The 23,734-nt window shown below is 39.7% G+C and overlaps 1 protein-coding gene across 1 annotated transcript in view; it reads right to left on the reverse strand.

Annotated features, from left to right (window-relative positions):
- Positions 1–23,734, reverse strand: part of itpr3 (inositol 1,4,5-trisphosphate receptor, type 3) — a 199,040-nt gene that overhangs the window by 83,217 nt on the left and 92,089 nt on the right. Inside the window, exons 21-35 of the mRNA XM_048240949.1 lie at positions 23,587–23,731; positions 23,195–23,376; positions 22,796–22,916; positions 18,837–18,891; positions 18,513–18,678; positions 14,304–14,471; positions 14,101–14,175; positions 8,345–8,464; positions 6,623–6,745; positions 6,331–6,531; positions 5,096–5,347; positions 4,872–4,997; positions 4,601–4,726; positions 3,666–3,786; positions 2,975–3,156 (exon numbers count right to left, since the gene is read on the reverse strand). Of these exons, the coding sequence (XP_048096906.1) occupies positions 2,975–3,156; positions 3,666–3,786; positions 4,601–4,726; positions 4,872–4,997; positions 5,096–5,347; positions 6,331–6,531; positions 6,623–6,745; positions 8,345–8,464; positions 14,101–14,175; positions 14,304–14,471; positions 18,513–18,678; positions 18,837–18,891; positions 22,796–22,916; positions 23,195–23,376; positions 23,587–23,731 (2,163 nt within the window). The remainder of the gene's footprint in view (positions 1–2,974; positions 3,157–3,665; positions 3,787–4,600; positions 4,727–4,871; positions 4,998–5,095; positions 5,348–6,330; positions 6,532–6,622; positions 6,746–8,344; positions 8,465–14,100; positions 14,176–14,303; positions 14,472–18,512; positions 18,679–18,836; positions 18,892–22,795; positions 22,917–23,194; positions 23,377–23,586; positions 23,732–23,734) is intronic.

A 23,734-nucleotide genomic window follows, 5' to 3' on the forward strand; every position in this document is an offset into this window, starting at 1 on the left:
TAACTAACCGTTAGTTGGAAAGTTGAATAAATAAAAACACATCAATTGCAAAGTGTTTGTACAGTAGTTCATTCATTTCATTTAAATTAGCGTTGGTTAAAGGGAATACATCATGAACAAAATGTGACACAGGAACAGATAGCGAACAGTAGCCTACAAATGAAATGTTCAAGTAGCCTAACACAATCCAATGTGTGGCTCAATTGTCCCCCGCTGACCACCTCACACATTTCTCTAGATTTTGCAACGACCTTACATGACACAATGCCATAAAATATGCCAGTTTTTAGGACACAGAATAATGTTTGTAATGATACCAGTTACGTTTAACAGTAACATAAGTGTAATGAGCTATTCATTGTCGAAGGTGCATGGTGAAGTGAAATTCTTACTTTGAAAAAAAAACATTTGCCGATATCCTTGGATGGGAAATAGGCCTAGGCCTACTTGTTTATTTTTTGCGTAGCCTACAATGGCCAGTTCAAATTTTCGTTCAAATTTTCCATGATCAAAGAGGGCACTAATATGTGCATAGCAAAAATCGCAACTTGGGCTTGCTGTGCAAGCAAGATATTTAAGGTGTCTCAACTGTACACATGTCTCAACTGTACTCAGTCTACCCTACTACATTTTATCTTTAAACCGAATGATTAAAGGATTTCCTGAATTCATGATGTATCCTGTGTGTAGATTGAATGCAAGATGTATGCAATTATATCTAGTTTTTGTTTATTTTTAAATGTAAAGGCCCCCCAAAGAGTTTTTTTTTTACCGCATTGCTTATAATAGGACTAATCAAGTTGGTGGTAGCGAGTAGAAACAGTGAACCCCTCCCACCAGGCTCATAGGTGGAGTTAGCCAGTGAGCAATGTGCATAGAGTATGCCTACAAACGATGACAATAAATGTCTGATTGTGAAAACTTGCAGATTTTTCAGTCTTTGTTTGTAAGACAAGTCATCAAGTAAGGTTAGCTTACTGTTATGTCTACTAGCTTTGACAGCTAGCATGCTAGTTGCCAGAGCCGGTAAGGTACCAGGCTGGGCAAGTCAGAGAGGCTCTTCTGGAAGTGAGGGAGGCTACTGCAGACCCTGAAGCCCAGTCCTCGACTGTGGAGATTGGATCTGACCAATTTTGTATTTGTACAGTCATACGACAAAATATCCTCAGCCAGATTCAGCATGTAAGTTAACGTATGCAGTCACTCACCATGCAGCTAGATGTGGCAGTCAACATACTAAAGAAAACCCAACATTCCCTGACTTGAGCCTATTGATTATCATTGGTCTCGCGTGCAAGCAAATGCACCGCTGACTATCAAAATACAGATGTGCTGTTTGAAGTTGCACTGCTTGCTGTCAAAGGGAATGACAGATGTCATATTCATTGGTTTAAAGGATGTTACACACAAAGCACACCCATGACTGATTAAGGAACATGAGAACATTCTTTTGCGCCAAGCACCCAACGTTTGATAACAAAACCACCCCGAATGTGGACTGGACAAACCCCTAAATTTATTTAAGCTAGTCGCCAGTGACCATGCGTTTTAGATCGCCAAAATAGGGCCCCAGTTGTCTTGGAGTACTTTTGACCACAGGTAAGCACCACGCTAATCTAGTTAATGGTGAATTATGCATATAGCATGTAAGGGATAATGGATGACATGGCGTTCAGTTCACAGAAAGAAATGCACGTTCGAGGTGGTAAAACGGTGTGTGCGTTGTGTTCATTGCTGATATAATTTAAATGTTTTCATCGCTAAAACCGTCTTGTTTGTACTTCTTTCTGCCCCATATCAACTAATTTCTCAACTTGCAGGACAAACTGCCATTACAGTACTAATTCTAAATGGATGGTTGCTATGACCAAAGGCCAGTTGTTACCACAGGTTACTCTATACAACCACAGGTGACACTGTGGTAACTATATAAAACATATTGATCTCAATGGGGCATTTTGCCCATGTTCAGGGTGGAAAATAAAAAAGAAAGATTTGCATAAGACAAGTCAAATAAGTGTTTTTAAAAAGAAGGGATCATGGAGAATAAAGAAAAACATATAAAACAAATATTTTGTTATCCCACAAGGTGTTTGGGTGCTCTGAAAATGAGAACCAAAATGATTTTTCAGATTTGTGAGATCTGCTGTTCAGACCCTGAAGGGATTTCTTTTTTGTTGATTGATTTTTGTGAGAGTGTTTCTACTTATCTCAATAAGTAAAGTAAATTAAGAGCCTATGTTGAGAACAAATATGTCTTCTGAAGGCCTAAACAGAGCCCAGCCAAAAACTCCAATACAATTTTGACCAACTTTGAGGGACAGCTATGACCATGCAGGATCATCCAGACTAAACATGACGATTTTGCTACATACTATTCCTATTTATGTATAAGCATGCACAATTTGAGCCTCCTACATGGTTTAGTTCTTGCTCTATGGGCTTGTGAACTTTGACAAAAAAAAGAGGCCGAGGGCCCTGGTTGAATTGACGTGGAATGACCCTATAATGACCAATGTCGCAAGGGAGAAGCTAAAGCCGGTTGGTACTGGTACTGGTTCTGACACATTGGTAGGGTATCAGAAGTGGGAAGGAGATGATGACTCATTGAAAAGCTACAGCTGGAAGAGTTCATTGCTCACCTAAAGTGGAAAATGTGTGGCCAAAGGTTTCTATTCAAAGAACCTTGATGAGGCAAACTGACACTATTACGACCTGGGAGTACAGTAGTTTTCAGGTGGCTCCTCCACTTTGCACCCTGGCAAAATGCTCACTGCAGTAAGGGACATCTACAGGCATCTTTTTATTGATGATACATTATAGTAGTTCTCTTTTTGCTTATTCAAAAAATGATCTGCTGGGTGACTCAAAACTGGGATTCAAACAGAACCGTGAATTTTGTGATCTGTTGCACCCCTAACACAACTAATTTGTGTGTGCTTCGTCCTGAAATGCTGTTTCCACATAGGCCTACCTGTAGTTTTTCAATGATGTTCTTGTAGTCCCATGGATTGGTAGGAGCTGCTGGGCGACTGGAGCGTGAGGAGCTCTTTTGGCTTGGGTTGGAGCGGGACAAAGAATTTTGTGTAATACTGGCAAGCGTGATGCTAATCTGAGACTCCAGCTCAATGGGCAAAGAGATGGAATTATTCTTAGCTGCAGATAAACAAGGTAAAGAGGAAGGGAAAAAATATTAGATTAAGAAATGGATGGGTATGAACTTTCCATAACAGAGTTATTAGTTGTGAGACAGACATAGAAACTTGAGAAATTGAGTGGCTCATATCAAAGCTATTGCCAGGACAACATTTTACCATCTAAGCAATATTGAAAAAAGTTATCTTGTCTATCTATCTTGTCATTGTGTGATGCTGAAACATTTATTCACTTTTTTCAAGACTTGACTATTTTAATGCCTTGGTTTTTGCCCTCCTGATTGTGCTACTAGAAGTCTTCAATCAATTTATTCACATCACAAAGCTGCAGCAAGTGTACTGACTCAAAGGAGAATTCCGGTCATTTTTCACATAGATTTCCGTTTCTTGAGGTCACCGAATACTGTCGGTACAAAAAAAAAAACAGCTGACAGTACTAGGTGACCTCAAGAAATAGAGATCTGTGTGAAAATGACTGGAATTGTCCTTTAAACTAAGAAAGGACCTCACCAGTGAGGGCAAGTGTGCGGATACAAGTTTCAACCAGGACCCTTTGCTGTGGCTGCAGCCAGGAGCAATCCATCAGACGCAAGCTTGCATGTAGCAGCTGTGTCACGATGAGGTGATGGGTCTGCCAGCACAATTTTAGGGGGAGAGGACAGAGCAGTAGTAAACCCAACTGGTACAATTGGTCAAATTTTGAAAAAAATCCAACAACAAAAGTACATAACAACAACAACAAAAGTCCATGTACAATTCAAGTGGAATTTCTGCCCATTCCACTAAAGATAGAGGACTCAACTGAATGATGTTAGTGGTATTTTTGCTAGATCCCATGCTTGCTCCAATACTATAACTGGATGACTTATGTTGTCAGTGGCATTTTCTTTTTGAAAGATCAAGCCTCTGATGAGTTTCATCTTGCTAGGCATCTCTAAAAGGGGTTCACAAACTTTCCAGCACCACTGTACATAAATGTATTTAGACATTACAAAATGTACTACAAACCCATAGATACAACCTCACATAGTTAAACTCTCACAGTGTCACAGATAAGCAGGGAGCTCTACTATTTAACACCCTGATGACATCATTGAAGATGCCGAGAAGAGTGAGTTCAGTTTTGCCTGGAATCTTTAATGTAGTATTCACACCACTTCATCACACCATGACGATACAACATTGGCATAAATGTTAAAGTAACACTGTGCAACAATTTGCCCCTTTTGAGGTACGCTTTTATCAGGGATTTTATATATACCTATGTGTTTTGTGTATTAATAATAATAATAATAATAATAATAATAATAATAATATGTAATAATAATAATAATATATGTATATATATATACATACACAAAACATTGCACTCTCTTCTTGCACAACGGGTGTAATTACCAATTGCAATACTCTAAAATCAAAAACGGTTGCATTCTTTTTTTTACCTGATGTGAGGTGCTGTTCTCAGAGAAAGGTGAGCTAAAAAAAGCATGTATGGTGTCCAAAACCACAATGATGACATACTTCTCCAGTACAGCATCAGAAGGTCTTCTATCAAGTTTGCAGCATATCTAAGACAACAGAGAGCAATGACCATGCATCCTAATTCATCTTGTCAGTAATAATAATCAGGATCCTCTGCCTTGTTATGTTTGAGTACAATAACATAGTGCTATTTTTTATTGTAGTAGCCATGTGTACAACTGGTCCTCTAACCTGTGCCATGTCTACTGTAAAGTCTTCAAACAACCTCCAGATATGGTTACTTGTGTAGATCTCCTTCATTTCCACCTCTGTGTCTACATAGCAGTGGTTCACAAAATTCACATAGGCGAATTTAACCTGCATATAAAGTCATCACACATACTCATTAACTGCAATTTGAACTGAAAAAATAATTCTCCAATCAGAAAATGAGCTTTACTGAGCTTTTTCCATACCTCAGTGATACAGTCGTCATGTGTGACCACCCTCACCACATCTTCCAAAGGCAAAAGTGAGGTGCACTTGATTTCGGTGTACACATTCTTGCCCTCTGCACAGGCTGCTAGGAGTTCCACAAGTGAGATGTGGTAACAAAGAGGGCTGTTGTCCTGAATACCTTCCCGTGACTCCACCATCAACTCCAACATCGTGGAAAATGAGGATTTGTCATTGTAGAATACCAGAACATCTTCACCAGCATTGGTTAACTGTATGGAAATGAAGAGTCAAAGTCAAAATTAAAGTCCATTTTATTAGTATAGACCATTTCAATGTGCTCCTAGAGGGTTTCTGTTCAAAAATTCAAAACCAGCTCAGACACTTTGAAATGAAAATGAATCGGATTTGTAATGCTCTACAATATTTTGTTTGTCTCTACGTTACCATTAGCTAAATGTCTGTATCTGTGCAACCGGAAATGCCTTAGGAATGCACCTGTTTGTTTATGCAGTTGAAAGGGTCCATAGAACATTATCATACAATATTGTCATTCAATGTGCTTTACACAGACAGGACAAACAAATGGGATGGAAATAGCCCAAGACTCAGACATAACAAACAAGTAAAATGGAAATAGACTAAATAACAGAAATAAAATAATAGAAATTAATTAAAAAAGTGTGTGTTGTAAAAAGTACTTATTTAAGGTGGCTTCATAGTCTGTAGGACTGTAGGTCTGTCTGTGACATTATTTTATTGTTATCATTTTTATTTGTTTAATTATTATGATTATTACAGGTGTTGCATGGTGCATTTTGTAATAATCGACACAATATGCCATAACTTTTTACAAAGACATTACTGAGAAAACTGCCTATTACTTCATTCAAACTTCCATCATAACTTGTGTGTGTTATTGCATAATAAAGCACCATTTAATCAATTAATCAAATTGTGGATGCATCTTTAAGTTTAATCTCTTATACTTAAAGGGATATTCCACCATTTGGGGAATTACACTTTTTTCCACCCCCCTTTGAGTTAATGGTGAGAGGCTAATGGTCTAATCTGATTCAATGATCTATGCTAGGCTGGAGCTAAAAGTGGTATCACCAGACTCAGAGAACGGCTGGATGAACTGGAGAAAGGTAAAAATCAATTGTTTAACTCAAGGGGAGGTGGAAAATGAGTAATTCCCCAAATGGTGGAATATCCCTTTAAGCATTCCTATACTCAATGAAGGGCCACTCACCTCAGTCATGACCATATCTTGGCACTTTTTCACATACTTTCCCTCCGCCTTTATAATGGTGTGCAGAAAGTTGAGGTACTGAACATGACGGCCATGTGTTGCCAGACAATGAATGAAATGCTGGAGGACGTGCTCACTAATCTCAGTGCACAGCTGATAGTTATTACAGAAGATGTGTTGCACAGTCTCTGCTTCAAGAAGCTGATGAGAGATCCAAAAATGAGAGTAAAAAGAAACCTACATCCTATCCAGTTGAAATCTACCATGACATAAATAAATTGATTGTACTCACACCAGGAGTAAGAAACAGGTTCAGGTGCTTGTGGAGGAGGACCTGATTTTCTTGGTTACCTGAACAAAACCTTTGCAGGAACATGTGGGTATACTTAATGATCTCTTGCATTTTTTTGTCATTCTATAAAAAGAGATGGAAAAAGAGATTAATTACGGTTACAAATAACCAACGCGTAAAGGTAGGGTGGGAGATTCCTTTCTTAATTTATTTTGTTATATTTCTATTAGGGCTGTAACGATACAAACCGAATCGTGAGGTTGGTGTATCACAAATTCTGACCCACGATTCGATACAAACCTCGATTTTTTATTATTTTTTTGGAGGGGGGGACGCTAGACATTTTATTAAATAACATTTCAATTGCCTACCTTGGAACACCAGAGGATTAGAATATAATGTATAATATAATATATACTATTTTATATGCTGAAATTAAAAAAATGATAAAAAGAGACAATACTGAATTTCTGATATTTATGACAGCACATTTTATGCAGATTAGCCTATAGCCTAGGCCTACTATTTCTATTACAACTCTACCTCTTTAATTCAGCTGTCTGGTTGAAGCCTGGAAATATTGTAAACAAAGTATAGTAGGCTACTGTCACTAACTTATAGTCTACTGGTTGAGCTGTTCAGTTTCCCCATGTGTGTTTAAGTTTCCAGGTAGTACTGTTTTCCTTGGGACAGGCCCTTTTGGGAAACATTGGTATTGAGTCAGTCAGTCAACTTGAATGCAAGAGTTTTAAACAAATATGTGCAGCATCCTAATGATGCTAACCGGATTTAATAGTAATTTACTACGTCGTCTTCTATGCTATGCGTCTTTGCTTTCACGATTGTGAATGTTTTTTTGGATTTTGCAGGCCGAGTTGCGCGTGTCCATTATGCAAGAGAGAGAGAGAGAGAGAGAGAGAGAGAGAGAGAGAGAGAGAGAGAGAGAGAGAGAGAGAGAGAGCGGGGCAATGAGAGGGGGTTTACTTCTATACTGTTTGGTAAAGTTGGACGCATATGTAACCTATGTTGTGTTGAACCTGCGCGATTCAGCCCTGCACGTGCCCGGACTCAGAGAACAGCAGCACCTCGGATCGGGGCGAAGGTGCATGCCAGCAGGCACTGGCTTGAGGCCAGCCGCACTCTTGGAGGGGAGTGAGGTTTACCAACGTTCCACAAGCACAGCTAAGCTAGCTGGCATCCGTTACACATAGTCTACAATGAAAGCAACAAGAGGTACGAAATTATAATGTATTTATTTATTTTTGGACAACGTAGGCTACCGGTAAGTAGGCTATAGTGGGAGATGTGTGTTGCTTAAGCGGCCGCATAAGCTGCACTGCGTGAAACACTAAAAAGGGTGTGTCGCGATTCTGCCTTCTCACACCGCGACACAGGTTGAACAACAAATCCAGCCAAAAGCACTAGATTCATAGCCTACAAACACAAAAGATCTTTGAAACAAAGATTTTACAAAAAAACTCTGCTCTGCGACTTGAAAGCAAAAGTGTTTGGACAGAGAAATGAGGCACCTCTTCTTGCTTCCGAAAAATCTGAGAAACAAATTCAATTTTCATGCAGTCTGAACCTAAGAACGTCCATTTACCAAAGAGAATATTTAACTATAGGCCTACAAACTACATCAAAGTACAATATTTTGTGTTTATGAAAACATCTATACAGGGCAAAACTGATTATTCCTCATTATTATGCTACCAAGCTTACCTTGTCATAAGACACCTGTAGCAAATCCAACATCACTTTATCGGCCCCCATGTTCTTCAGGAGTCGCTGCTGTTTCTTAAATACTCCTGAACCGCACATTTTGTTTAGCCTCTCCAAGATCTGCAATATAAAGTCAGTCAAAAGGTTCAAAACGGTACTAACAGTTTGTGCCGTGTCTCTGTACAAACATTTGCACCCCGAAACTCCTCCACCCCGATGAGGAAGGCACAACAGTTCCTTTACTTCCTCTGAAGTCTGAAGAAAGGTAGGCTAATTTGTGTCCTAGGAAACTTGTGGACTTACCACTGTACCACTGACAGCATTTTTCTCAACTGCATCTCAATATGCTATGGCAATTGGACCACAGCAGAAAAAACATTCCAATGGTTGATAAGTAAGGTATAATGTATGGACCCTTTCAAGAGTTCCATTATCAGCATCATAGTTGGCCCCACAAGACTTCCTTTTTAACATTCCATATGTTATCTTAATGCAGAGGAAGTAGATTGGGGCCCAAATAGAACGTTCAAGCATTGTTTTTGTTTACCTTGTTGAAAGGGTCTATAGAACGCCGGTCATTGTCGGGAGATAGATCCCGACAGGGCGAACCGGACCCCGACGCGCAGCGCCCTGAAGGGACCTATCTCCCGACAATGACCGGCGTTCATTATCCCGCTTATTACACGGCTACTTACCAAAACGACACAATAAACTCCCCACGATATTACTCTGTAGGCTATTTGTTACCGTTTCATCATGGCTTTTGCTGAGAAACAAATAGTTCGCAACAACACACGCTGAACTTGAATCAAACATTCTTTAGAACACAGCTGATCAACCGTCTGCTTTCACTTTTGAATGAAGTTCCAATCCTTGCGTAGTGATATGAAAGAATTGACTTAGAAGCACAAAGCCCATTTTCCTTGACAGCGGTCTGTTATAGGCCTACTTAGCAACGGTCTGTTATTCAGAATTAGCAGACCGCCGAACGTTGGGAAGGCCCATTCAAGTGAATGGAGCATTCTGCAGCACTATGAAGAGCCGTGTAATAAAAGCCCAATAGACATAAGCTCCGGGCCCACTTTTTATATTTACCGATGCTTATTTGCACTGATTGCTGGGGGAAAATAATAATGAAAAATGTTAGGCCTACTAAAGATGCCACTGCGCTCACAATGGGAGTTCGTCTGTCATGCTGCAAATTAAATAGCCCGCACTCTCCCTCTCGCTACACTGTTGCGTTTTAAAAGTGAAACTGATGCCATGACCGGTCTGGGTTTGCCGAAGTAGCCTATGATACAGGCTGCATTTATTACAGAAAATCAGCGACATAGCATGTAGGTCTAGTCTACACTGGGCCTATTTAGAGACAGCAGCATAGGCCTAAGCTTGCCGCGACAACAGCAGTCTCTATTAGGCGCGCCAGTAGGAATGAATGTTAAGCGCACCATCTACCCCTCCGCGCGCAACAAAATATTGAAAGGCTTAATAATATTTGTCCGTTTCCCGGTTTCGTTCGTGCATTGGTCACCTAAAAAGTAGCGTAGTACAAAATCCATATGCAATATACAACAACAACACCTAATAACGACCTATTCATTTGGACAACTTTATACGGCCCTATAAAGGGTAAAGTTATCTTTAGTTTTGTTCTAGTTTACCGTTGTGCATGGCTTTAAACAGCGTTCGCGCTTTAACATCAGTAAACATTATTCAGTATAATCCAGATGTAATGCTAACGTTTTAACAAGCATTTTGACCAGGGATGGATTACTGCACGGGCCTACCGGGCCCAGGGGCCCAAGGGGTCAAGGGGCCCTGAAGCCCAAGCCTTTGCATGGAATCATTGCCTCAATATCAACAAATCAGGATGTAGGCTATGAACCTGATTGAATTTAGTATTGGCCATCCCCAAAATGCACCAGAATACAGGAAATCACATCAAACAAGTTAAAAATGTTCTGGGGGAGGACCCCCAAACCCCCCTCCCACATATACGACAATTAGTGGGGGGCCCTTAATACATCTGGGCCCAGGGGCCTGAAAGTTCATAATCCGCCCATGATTTTGCCTACCTTGTTCATCTGAAATAACTCCTCTAGTTTTGCTGCCTCCATCCTTTGCTACCTCCACCCTTTCATTGTTTCCAAAAAAACGTTTTATATCCATGATAGCCTTGAAGTTTTGAGTTAGTGAATTAGCTTAACATGTGTGTTGATAACAGGCAACCATAGCATAAGAAAGTAGCCTAGCCCACAACTTCTGTTGCTGCGTGCGTTTGTTAGGCTATTATTCCCTCTCCTGCTCAAACAAAAGGTGCGTACATTAAAGTTGATTTTGACAATGTGTTTTGACAAATTTTAAAGAAAATTGTAAATAGCCTATTGTCGAGCAGTTAATGGGATACTGCACAATTGTGAAGCAGTTGGTAAGTTATGGTGGGCTAACGTTGTGTGAACACACACAGGGGAAATTCTCTCTCGTTGAGTTGCCTGATGGTACGCACAGTGCGTACGGCCGTAGGCCTACACCTGCAGGCGCGCCTGATCATACAGTTTGCATCGTCGCAGGCCTAAGCTGCCCCGATGCACAGACTAAACGGTAGGCTAGGTCATCAGGACATAAACAAAATGCCTCAGCCTCTAATAAGCACAATATGAAGTGGACTAAATAAAAACATGATGTTGGGATAAACACCGACAGTATAGGGGCCCACTAAAGATCGTCGCACCCCCTATAGATCATTAGCACCCACATGGCCACCACTGGAGGACATATAGCCTACTACAAATGCTCCCTAGGGAAAGCATCATAAATGACAGACTCTCTACCCACTTCACATCCGATTCAGGAACATTTGTTCCCGCACCAGCAGGCTCAGCAAGAGCTTTTTGTACTTCACAATTCTTTGGACTGGCGCAGTGCACTACTCTCACCTTAAAGGTGCTATATGTAAAAACAACGACTTTTCAATAAACTATACCGATACATCCATTTCCAAAACCAAAATGAAAAAATGGATAATGAGTTGTTTTTTGTTTTCTGATTTTGTACTCAAAACAAAAATTAAAAAATCCAATAACAATACAGGCTCCCGCTCTCATATCATAGATTATTATGGCCATTATTTGAACAGTGAAAATAATAATAAAAGAGTTTTTGAACTTTAATGTCACTAATGCTGATTATTCAATGATTCATTTGAATTTAAACATTTTAAATACTTTCACAGCAAAATTATATGCGATTAATTTAGATTAATTAATCACAGAGTATGTAATTCATTACATTTTTTAATCGATTGACAGCCATAATATAAACAGATATTAATTGCCACTTAAATAGTTAATAAATAGCCTAGTCTATGTAGGAAATAAATAAATAAATACACATATACATAACGTGCAATGCAATGTTAAAGTGCAAGGTGCAAAGGGAGTCAGTCCATGCTAAAGTCAACAACAGTAGGCTACATGACCTTACTCATAGTCCATGATTGGATCATGTTGTGGGTAAAGTGAGTTAGTTTAGTTTTTAATAATACATAAAGTAAATGAATCAGTAGATAGAGTTAAGAACACAATTATTCATACCCCTGGCAAATATTGATTTAATGTTGATTTTCTCTTTATCGATATGTTCTGAAAATGACACTACCACATGTCAAAAGGTTGTAAGACAATGTGGTAGAAACATGGAAACAAAAAAAGAAGCATTTTCATCTTTTTTAAAAAATGTTTTAAAAAATGGCGTGTCCAAAATGATTCATACCCTTTTGAAATAATCAATGGAAACATCTTTATTTGCATTCACAGCTCTCAAAATGGTTCTTATAATACCTACCAAGCCTATTCATGTCTACACAATGATTCTAGACTGCAACTTTTTAACAGCAATCTGGGTTTTGAATCAAGAGCGATTATTTGCCATCCCTCTGGCCTTGTGCTCACTTTTTTGACGGATTGAGGTCTGGACTATGGCTGGGCCACTCTAAAATGTTGGTACTGTTCTCGGTTAACCATTTCATGCCTTGTTTAGCTGTATGTTTTGGATCATTGTGTAGTTTAATGGTCCAATGCCGCCTATTGGGGCTAGTCTCGACAGCCTGATCTTCTCCTCCAAAATTCTCAATTTGCCCCTTGTTTTAGTGTTCCTGTTTACTTTGAGAAGTTCACCAGGTCCCATTGTCTGAAAAATACCCAAAACTAATACATTTCTATAGCTATTCTCCACATTGTGGATGGTGTTTTGGTGGTTGAAATGTTCACTCCATCTCAAAATTGATCACTTGGTCATCTTGGATGCTGATCATGGATCACTCTTCTCCAAACATGCACAACTCAGCTAAACCTTTATAAGGGCACACCTGGACAAAGAATTTAGCTTTTGCTGATTTTTTTTTTTTGACCCAGGGACATGGCCTGTGATTGGCATAAAAAAAGAAGAAGCATTAAATTCCAATGACACCATGTCCAATTGTGGGGGATAGAAAATTATCCTTTTGGGATGTTTTTCAACCAGGGGTGACCTTCTCAGGCAGTGTACAAAGAGACCTGCCCCAATAGGCAACATTGGACCATTAAACCATACAATGATCCAAAACATACAAGGATACAAGGATACAAGGAAGTTTATTGTCACATGCATATAGTTACTGGAAGTAAGAAATGCAGTGAAATTATGTCTGGTGTCAGCCTATTAAAACATACAGCCAAACAAGTCAAGAAATGGTTAACAGAGAATTTGACCGTCAACTCAATTGAATGTCACTCAGCAACGGTAGAATGACATCAGAAAAATGTGCAGTGGTCTCTTCATTTTTTTTTCAGAGCTGTATACTTTATTCACAGAGCTACAGTACCAGTCATCTGTTTCATTCTCTGTTACAAATATCACTGTATTCACCTGTTTCACTGTATTCACCTGTTTCCCTATTACCTGTATATGTGCCTGTTTATCTACAATATCATGGTAAATAGTGATGTTTGAGAACATTCATTTTATTATAGGACTGAAGAAGTGAGAGAGCGAGCTAAGGTTTTAGCTAACTTTGGCTGATTGGCCTACATTATAGGCTAGCTCATACATTTGTTTTTGTCTTAACTAATTAGCTATAAACTGACTTATCTGCCTGGCTGTGAAAGTGTGTTCAGCAATTATAACAGTAGGATTAGGATAGGTTGTTGGATGGCTACTGTGGTACTGTAAGTCCCCAACCAGCAGCACAAGAAATTGGACATCTTTCCCAATGTCAGATATGGGAAACCTGAGGTGTGTTCAAATTCCTTGAACAGAGGCAAACGTTCACAGCAAACATGATTGTATGAACCGATAAATTTGAACAATTTTGTGTTAACATTCCATTTCAGTAGTAACTCTCCATCCAACTCCCAACATGTTCACAGAGAACTACCTCCTCATACTGTTTGCAAGTGTTCGCAAATGAAAATTGTTTGCAAACATTTGCGCCTATGTTTGCGAATTTGAACACACCTCTGGCTTCAGAAAGTAAAAGTCCTACCACATATTTGTTCCAACATCTCAGTAAAATCAGGTGATGCTTATTAGCTCAACTCTAGGTGAACTAATTAGTCAAATCACCTCATTTAGGTGCACAGGTAGAACCAATACATGGGAGGATATTTGCTTTCCTATTGTGTGGTGGCATTGTTAATAGTTCACTCACACCACGTATTTGTGCTACCAAGTGGTGAATAAGTGTACAGTTGACTATTTTTTAGCTTAGTATAACAAACCTCTTTAACAATCTGGTAGTTCTCATTGCTCTTGTCCTGCTTCACCTTCCTGGAGGCCATGTCTTCAGAGGATGTCTGACAAGGACAGGGGAGGGATTAGGTATTCAGTATGTTTGGCCCAAGCATTGCCAGTGTATAATATTAACAAACCTAGACATAAACATAGAGAAGAAACATATAATAATTTCATAGTTGATCATTACCTCTACTTTCTCCTTCTTTTTTTTATCTTTCTTCCCCTCTCCTTTCTCTGAGATGCTTTTCTTATCCACCCACAGCTCTGACTTCTCAACCATAGTGCGCAGGTGATCCAAGTCACTTTTGATTAGCTTGTAGTTATCTACATCCTGAGCTGAGATGAGCAGCTGAACCTGAAGAAAGGGAAAGAGAAAATAAGACCAAAAAACATTCAAGAACATCTCAATGTGTCTAGATTGTGGTATGACTTCACTAAGTCATTTTGTATCAAAATATGAACTTCGCCAGTACATTTTCACAAAATGAAAAACCGTGAGCGTGGTAAGCGTTCTGGCGCGTAATGCTACACATTAGTTAGTGAAGTTCCCCCTTCACTGTAAAACACACTTGATAAAGCACTTATAAGTTTTATGTTGTTCTGGGTCTTCCAACAAGGTGCAGTTATTTTACAATTTCAATGTGACTAAAGCCCCGCTAAAAAAATGTTTATCTTAAAATAACGTTTTCAAAATCATTTTAGTATAAGTATAAGTATATACTCTTTTGATCCCGTGAGGGAAATTCTCTGCATTTATCCCAATCCGTGAATTAGTGAAACACACTCAGCTCACAGTGAACACACAGTGAGGTGAAGCACACACTAATCCCGACGCAGTGAGCTGCCTGCAACAACAGCGCCGCTCAGGGAGCAGTAAGGGGTTAGGTGCCTTGCTCAAGGGCACTTCAGCCGTGCCTACTGGTCGGGGATCGAACCGGCAACCCTCCGGTTACAAGTCTGAAGCACTAACCAGTAGGCCACGGCTGCCCCATTTTGATGGCACCTGAACTTTTTAATAAAATAGCCATAGGAGGTTGCTGTTTGGATAGGAGCACTCTGGAAAATGAAACAAAAAAAGAGAGAGCACAGACTGCAGGTCTTATCTATATTGTATCAGAGTTATGTTGATAGTTTGTTACAAAGACGCACATTTAGTTCATTTATTACTGTGCTTCTTAACTGTAGGGGGACTCTGAGAGCAAATCTTCTTTAGTGCTGCTTTAAATATGAGCTAGTAAAGTAAAACATATCATTAGGAGGTTATAGTGTGTTTTTATGGGTTGGTTACAAAGTTCAGTTTACTAGATACTAGCAACTAGCAACTAGCAGTTAATAAGGGGTAATGTTTTGTCTGCCAGTCAGAAAATAAGTCCTGACAGGGCGCAAAGTACCCCGACATGCAGCGTTAGATAGTTAGCTCACACATCATTTAAGCCGTGTTTAGGGATTACAATAACGGCTTTTTTAGAATTCAGAAAAATGAAATTTTTCAGTGAACAGTGAACAGGCTTTTTTAGAATGTACAGTGTCTATTTCTCTCTTATTTTCACAAAATCCAAGCATAACAAAGACAAACAAATGAGGTTTATCTGCAAATATGGCTGTCTCGGACCATCTACTGAGCCAACTGGCCTACTCGCGAAATCAGAGGCACAAAACCCATTTTCCTAGACAGTGGTCTGTTATACAAAATTATCACACCTCCGAACGTTGGGAAGGTCAATTCAAGTCAATAGAGCACTCTACAGCATTATGAAGAGATGTGCACAGTAATACTACTACTAATAATAATAATAATAATCAGTAACCAGTAATAATACGCTGCTTGACTGGGTTACATTTTACATTGGACAGCATTTCTTTCTCCCTAACTTCAAAAAATCAAAGCATAAAAAGCCAAACAATTTTTTATCTGTAAGTATGGCCATCTAGGTATTTGTATGAAAGCCAATTTGATTGGCTAGCCCCTGCATTGCCTCTTGAAAAGTTGAACATTTATCAAGTATCTACTGCAAACAACATGGAGCAACAGAACTATAATTCAGTGATGATGTTAGCCTGATGTTAGCCCATACAAAATAGCCACTTTCAAAGTGTCACTGTCATTTTAATTATAATTAATAGACAGATTGTACTTGTCTTATTTTCGACACCCCTGGTAAAGTAAATCTTTTGGTGACTGATCTTAGGGCCCCATCTTAAACCTGGCACATCGTGGTGCCAGGCACAATGCAAGTCGTGTTCCTTGTCTTGCAAGTCGAGCTGTCAAATGAACCTTGCGCACCCATTGGCAAGTCAATGAAAAAGTAGGTGTGGTCAGACACATGATCACAAATTTCTATTTTAACGCCACTAACCAACAAAAACACAGCTACTTTGAAAGTGTACTGTCACGAAATGTAACAATTGGCGAGACTTTAATAACAAGTCCCAGGTAACACAACTGTGTGACTGGTAAGCTTGGATAAATGTGATAAATTGTAACTCCTGAACCATTCACTTGGCTCTGTCAAACCTCTTTTGCTGGTGTAAAGTTGAGACTCCTGTTTGATCCTTTGTTCTGGGGCTGGGGCCCTGGAATACATTCTCAGCTGCTCCCCGAAAGCCCCACAATCAGGAGCTGAAGACAGTGGCTGAGTCCATCAGCCATTGCCCACTCCTAGCAACAGAAACCAGTAAGGCAGACCATCCCCTTAGTTAAAGCGGGAGAGAAGCCCAGACTACACTAAAGGGCTTTGTCAGGTCTCCTAGCAGTGGTCCTTGACTGGCAGCTGATGGTTGACCTGGAGAGACAGCTCAGCTTCCCAGAGTCCATTGCAATGACCACACTGAGGCCAGACATGGTCCTCCTGTCAATAATAACAAGGCAGGTGGTAATTCTGGAGCTCACAGTCCCCTGGGAGGACCAGATAAAAGAGGTGACAGAAAGGAAGGAAGTCAGGTACGTTGACCTGACAGATGAGTGTTGCAGACAATGGTGGAGGACACTGCGGGAAATACCATCTCCTAAGCATCATAGGTACCTACAAAAGGCCATCAGACACAGCATTGAGGCAGCAGAAAAGGCATCAAGCTGACTGTGGTTAAAGAGGAGTGAACCGTGGAGAGGTGCTACTCAGACACAATCTGGGTCTGATCATCCCCGACTGGGTCGCCTCGGTAAGGGTTTATGATGTTTCGAGAAACAAAATACCCGATGACCCCGGGAAACATCTCTGATGATGTCTGAGTGCATAGTAGAATGTATTTTGGAGACTACAGAGCATGCCAGGAAAATATGTGAGTTTTTCTAGCCAAAAAGAAATGATAATGAAAACAATCAAATGAAAACGAAAACCTTTTTTAAAAATGAAACGTAACACCATTAAAGCCAAAAACATTTGGCGCAACACCATTAAAGCCAAAAACATTTGGCGCAACACCATTAAAGCCAAAAACATTTGGCGCAAAACCATTAAAGCCAAAAACATTTGGCTTTAATTTTCCTGATAAGTGTGAGTCATTTATGAAAAAAAACACCAACATGCGAATAGCATGTATGTTATTGACCAGTAGACAGGGCTCGGACTGTGGAATAGCCTGTGTGGAATGCTCGTACGTGGTAGAGCATGAAGGAAAGGAATACAGACACCGTCCTGTCAGTGCTGGAGCCACAGCCTCCAAAGACCATCTCCAATACACTAATGAATTGGACATGCCACAGCACACACCTAATCCAGAGATGGACAAAACAGAATTGACTGAAAATGTTGAACAGACACTACCAGAACAATGTCAGAAAAGACTCCAACAAAAATGTCAAAGCAGCACATGAAGACACAAACCAAAAACTCAGTTTAGCCCACCACTCAGCCCATGGCTAAAGAAGGGGGATGTAGGCAACTGAACTCCATGCATGTGTGGTGTATTCTCCCAGTTCATGGATTCCAATACAGAATTAAACTTTCATTCTGACTTCCCATCCATCAAACAACACGTCATCATGAACGGCAAGAAAAATATGAACACTTTCAAGAAAAAACAGTTTCTGCCAATTCACTAAAAGTGGGTCATGATTAGATCATCCAGCATGTCAATGAACCAAAATGTATGTCCAGATCATGAAATGAAGCTTCTACCATACCTATCTCAGTCTGCTGATCTGAACCCCATTGGAAAACTGTGGGAATTAGAATAAACTTGCTTTCCAAGATAAAAATTAGAATAAACTTGCTTTCCAAAAGATGATTTTTTTACTGAACTTTACCAGAAAATATGATGGGTGTATAGTAGTGTTTATAGACTATAAACATTATTATAGACATAAATATACAATTAATTAACTAATAAGAATATACTGTATATGCAATTTCACAAAGTCCATGTTTACCATTCATGGGACACAGTGCATCACTACCTGTTTGAAGGTGTGTAAGACCTCTTGTCTCTGACTGAAGTGTTTGAAGAGGAGTTGAAGAGCCCCTGAGACAAGTGGTGCATAGTCATGTGTGATGAGATGAATCAACACCCTTAGGAACATGCGACCTCCTTCATCATCTACCTCCAGAATGCTGTTGCCCTTCCTACTCACAAACAAACCAAAGAACAAAAAGCCATACGGTAGATGGCATGCATTTCATATGCATGTATGAGTATTGTAGCCTATATGCACTACAGAAATGGCAAAATAATGAAAAAACAAATATTAATTAGCTAAATTCAGCGTAATCATTCAACTTACCCAACACCAAACATTGCCTCAGCCTGTTCACCAATGTATTGCAAATTGATAGCAGCTGGTATAGACACAAAGTAGCAGAATGTCACACTGTTGCAATTTTCATACTGTATTTCATACTGCAATTTTCATACAATAAATCATTCCACAAACTGGTGTTAGGCCTGTAACTAATTGTGAGCCAAGGACTCAGGACAGGTGTTCATTTACCAATTAGCCACAGTTAGTGACATCACTGAAGCCCTGTCTGTAAGTCAGTGCTTGCCCTACCATGTGACCTTAACGTATCCTAACACTGTTCAAAACATGCTATTCCTGAGCAAAAAGATGTAGCTCAATTACTGTGTTTGGTGTTTTTAAGCCCCCAACATTGTCTTCCAGGCAGCACTGCATGGAAGACACTAGGGTTAGGCAAGGGTTAGGGTTAGAGTTAGGTACCTTGAAGTCGACGATCGCAGCGCTGCCTTGAAGTCGACGGTGGGGATTAAAATACCATTGAGTCCCAATTACATGCCCATGTAAAAATATGATGGTAGGATGTAACAACGCATTATGTAATAACACCACGATTATGTAATACATTTTCACGTCATTATGTAATAACTGCCGCGATTTTGTAATAAACTGCTTAAATCCAATATGTAATCAATTTTACCACATTATGTAATAATACATTATATTACATATTGCGGTTGTCATTAAAAAATGCGGTGTTGCAAAGAAAAAGAAATGCAAATGTAATAATATGGTGCATTAGGTTAGACTAGAAATCTAGACGCACTCTAGCGGCAGCAAATTACATTTGCTGCCAGGGCTAGTCTAGCAACTCTCCGTTGGCTTGTGAGCTCGAAAAATTAAACATCTATCAGGCCAATCAAATGGTGTGTATAGAGTGGATTAAACGGGCTTAACATAATGATTGATGGCAGAGTTACAGCGGTTTGGCTTGAATTCCCTGCTACTTGAAAACAAATTAGATGGATGTTACTGTTGGCGAACAGTGTGACACGAGTTAAGCTTTTATTAAGTTGGCAAAAGTTTGAACTAGCCAACTAGCTCCGCTAATTGGGAAGCGCATGGGACTCATAAAAGCTGTCCTATTAGTGCAGAGGGAATTTGAAAAGACAACCATTTATCCGCCCCTCGGACTGAGCACTGCGAACGGTGAGTGCCCAGACCCTACATTTTAATGTGGGTCTGGCTCGTCAGGCTAGCATTAGGTAATAATCAACCAAAATTGACATCTTCATTGATAGAAACAGCAAAACAATGTGTATTTTACTCATTTATTGTTGTCAAAGTGGTCCAATGTTCACTTATTCAAATGTAGGCTATAGCCTTCTTTACAAATGTAGGCTATAGCCTTCTTTTCTTTACACAAAGGGTGACTTCATTAGCTCCGAATGAAGAAATAAAGTCATGGTGCTATTGAATAAGAAACATGTTTATTACAGAAAGCACAGTGAACGTTAAATGATAATGATAATGACTGACTGACTATTATTGTGTTACATGTTTCAAATGTAAAGCACTTTGAGCTGCATTCTGTGTATGAAAGGTGCTATACAAATAAAGCTTTATTATTATTATTATTATTATTAAATGTTTATTTACAAACTATATGTTAATATAAAAGTTAATGACATATTATTATTTAACTAATTGTTATTAAACTGTGCTTCTGCCTATCCCAATATGAACCACTCCTCATAGGACCCTTACAATAAAGTTGGTTAAGCTTAATTAATATAGCAGTAATACATCAGAATAAACGGTAACACTTTACTTGACAGGTGAGTTCATAACACATTCATAGCAGCTGTCATAAACTGCACATAAAGCATGAAAGACTGTTTCATGAGACATGACTCAACATTCATATCAAACCTTTAATTAGTGCCAAAAAGACATTTAGTTAACTATTAACACATATTAATACAATTACAATATTAGGTAATATATTTTTTTCTATTTGTTAAACAATTAGCATACAGATTTTATGCAAACAACTAATATTTAATTAATGATTAAACTATTATCTTAACAAAGGGTTAGGTAATGACTAGTTTGCTATTTATTACGGCACCTTATTATAAAGTGTTACCGAACATGTTTTTAAATGTTAATTCATATTAACTGACATGAACCCTACATGAAACATTACCGTCTAGCCACTAGAGAGCGCTCTCAAATCCAAAAGTTCTGTGCACTTTCAGTCAGAGATTTTTTTCAGAGATTAGTACTTGCCTGAAACACGTGCATACCTAAATCCTCAAATTATGGCGGGGATTCTATTTATAGCCGGGCCTCAGATTCGGACAAAGGCCAGTAATAATTTTGTTTGGATTTAATTCATAAAAGAGCTCTTCTTAATATTTTATATTGTTGGTTGGTTTAATATTGTTGCCAATGAAAAGTCATTGTCCTACACACCATGAGTCTCCAACACGTCGCTCTCAAGCTAGTCGCTTGCCGCCCCCTTCTGAGCTTGCCAGAGGCTGAAGCAGTAACCTAGCCTGGCGAGCCAGACCCACATTAAAATGTAGGGTCTGGGCACTCACCGTTCGCAGTGCTCAGTCCGAGGGGCGGGATAATCAGTTGTCTTTCAAATTCCCTCTACACGTAATAGGACGCAATAGGATATTTGTTTTCAAGTAGCAGGGAATTCAAGCCAAACTGTTGCAACTCTGCCATCAATCATTATGTTAAGCCCACCAAACGACTCTATACACGATTTCAATGCCCTGATTAAGTTTCGATTTCTGGAGCTCACAAGCCAACGGAGAGTTGCTAGACTAGCCCTGGCAGCAAATGTAATTTGGGCAAGGTGGGCAAAAAAGGGCCAGACTCAGAAGGGGCAGACTCAGACGGGGCAGCGGGCTCAGGCAGGGCAGGAGAATCGGGCAAGACAGACATGGGGAACTCACAGACAGAGACAGACTTGGACACAGGCAACACAGGAGACTCATACTCAGACACAGGACACTCGGACACAGACGACACAGGAGACACAGACACAGACAAATTAACACGAAAATGGGAATGGTGACAGGGATAGTGACTGGGAGAGTAACGGGGACAGTGACTGGGATGGTGACTAGCAGGGGCGCCTGCAGGAATTAATGCTATGGTACGCACACCCATCACCCCCCCGCTAAAAAAAAAAAATCACTCGTGAACAATATTTGTCCGTTTTAGGTCCGTGCATTGGTCAGTCAGCAAAAAAGTAGCCTACATAGCATAACAATGTCCACATGCAATAATACAACAACAACGTCTACAATGACCTATTCATTTGGACAACTTGATACAGCCCTATACAGAGGCTAAAGTAACCTTTAGTTTTGTTCTAGCGTAACGTGACGTCTGGCTTTAGTGCAGTCTAACGTTCTGACAAGCACACCAATTGCCTACCTTGTTCTTGTCCATCTGGAATAACTCCTAGCGTTGCTGCCTCCATCCTTTCTGTTTTCGTTGTTTAAAACTTGTGATATCCATGATGAGTATTGAGTTCGTGAATTAGCTCAACATTGTGTGCTGATAACCATATATAGATAGCTGAGTAAAAGAAAACAAGTAGCCTATTGCGTGCCTGCGTGTGTATTCTCTCTCCTGCTCAAACAAAATGTGTTCACTAACTTTTCGTAATAGAAAATGGTAAATAGCCTGATGGCATGCAGCTAATGGGATACTGTGCATAGTTGGGAAGGTTTGGTGTGAATACACACACACACAAGGGACATTTTCTCTCGCTGTTGAGTAGCCTGATGGTACGCACAGTGCGTACGGACGTACACCTGCAGGCGCGCCTGGTGACTAGGATGGTAACTGGGACAGAGATGGGGACGGTGACTGGGACAGTCTGGGACAAAATATGTACCACTGCTTCACCGTTCTGTCCTGTTTAACACAAGCTTAAAACCTTTGATGGCCACATGAATATATAGTCTAATACTCCATACCTGCATGATCTATTAATGATGTGGCATCAGCATCTCCCATATGATACACATCCACAAATTCCTTCTTGAAGACAGACAGAAGGTAGGAGAGGCGGTAGTCCAGTCGTACGTTGAGGATAAACTGACAGAATAGGGAGAGGCCCAATGCATAAAAACCATGAGGTCAGAAAAAATAAATAACATTTTTTGCCGATGTGTCAGAGTAAATACTTCAAAAACTCATATATATGCAAGGGGAATCTACAAGTCAAATTATATATTTGCATAAAGAATATTAAAGGGCCACACTCCTATCAGCTCAGCCATTGGTTCAGCTCAGCTAGATTCTCATAAGCACACTGAAGCAAGCACCTTGACATGCTTAGTTTACAGTCAGAAAGAATTTCCCATAGAGCAGACCTGGAGAATCTCCAATATCTTGAGTTTGGTATCCATGACAGTGACATCCTGCATGTCAATGCTGTCTTTGTGGCGAGTCTGGCTATCCAGGTTGACAGTAGGCCTTCCTGACTGTTTTCTATTGAGCACCATTGTGGACATCATCTGACCAACACCATGGATGGATCGCTTCACGTTTTTCCCTAACAGAAGCAATGGAATGAACATCAATTCTCCAATACACAGCACAATTAACTAAAATTACTTATGACATTTACAGACTAGTAAATGTCTGCCAGACCAACACTGAAAACATCTAAATTACAAATAAACAAAAGTTGAATGGAAAGATAGACACAGTATATAGAATAATAAAATGCATACAGTAAGCTCAAAATTAACAGCAAACTCACCACTACCGTCCTCCTGAATTGCTGGATTATTCAAGGCTGGGTTGGGGATACAGTCTATGATGCCAAGTAATGTGCGGGTCAGACGCAGCAACTCAAAGAAGCTATAGAAGCCAAAGTAGATGAGGTGTCTCGCCAAACTCACCACCTG

This window comes from Alosa alosa, chromosome 4, assembly GCF_017589495.1.
Source record: "Alosa alosa isolate M-15738 ecotype Scorff River chromosome 4, AALO_Geno_1.1, whole genome shotgun sequence".
Taxonomy (NCBI): Eukaryota; Metazoa; Chordata; class Actinopteri; order Clupeiformes; family Clupeidae; genus Alosa; species Alosa alosa.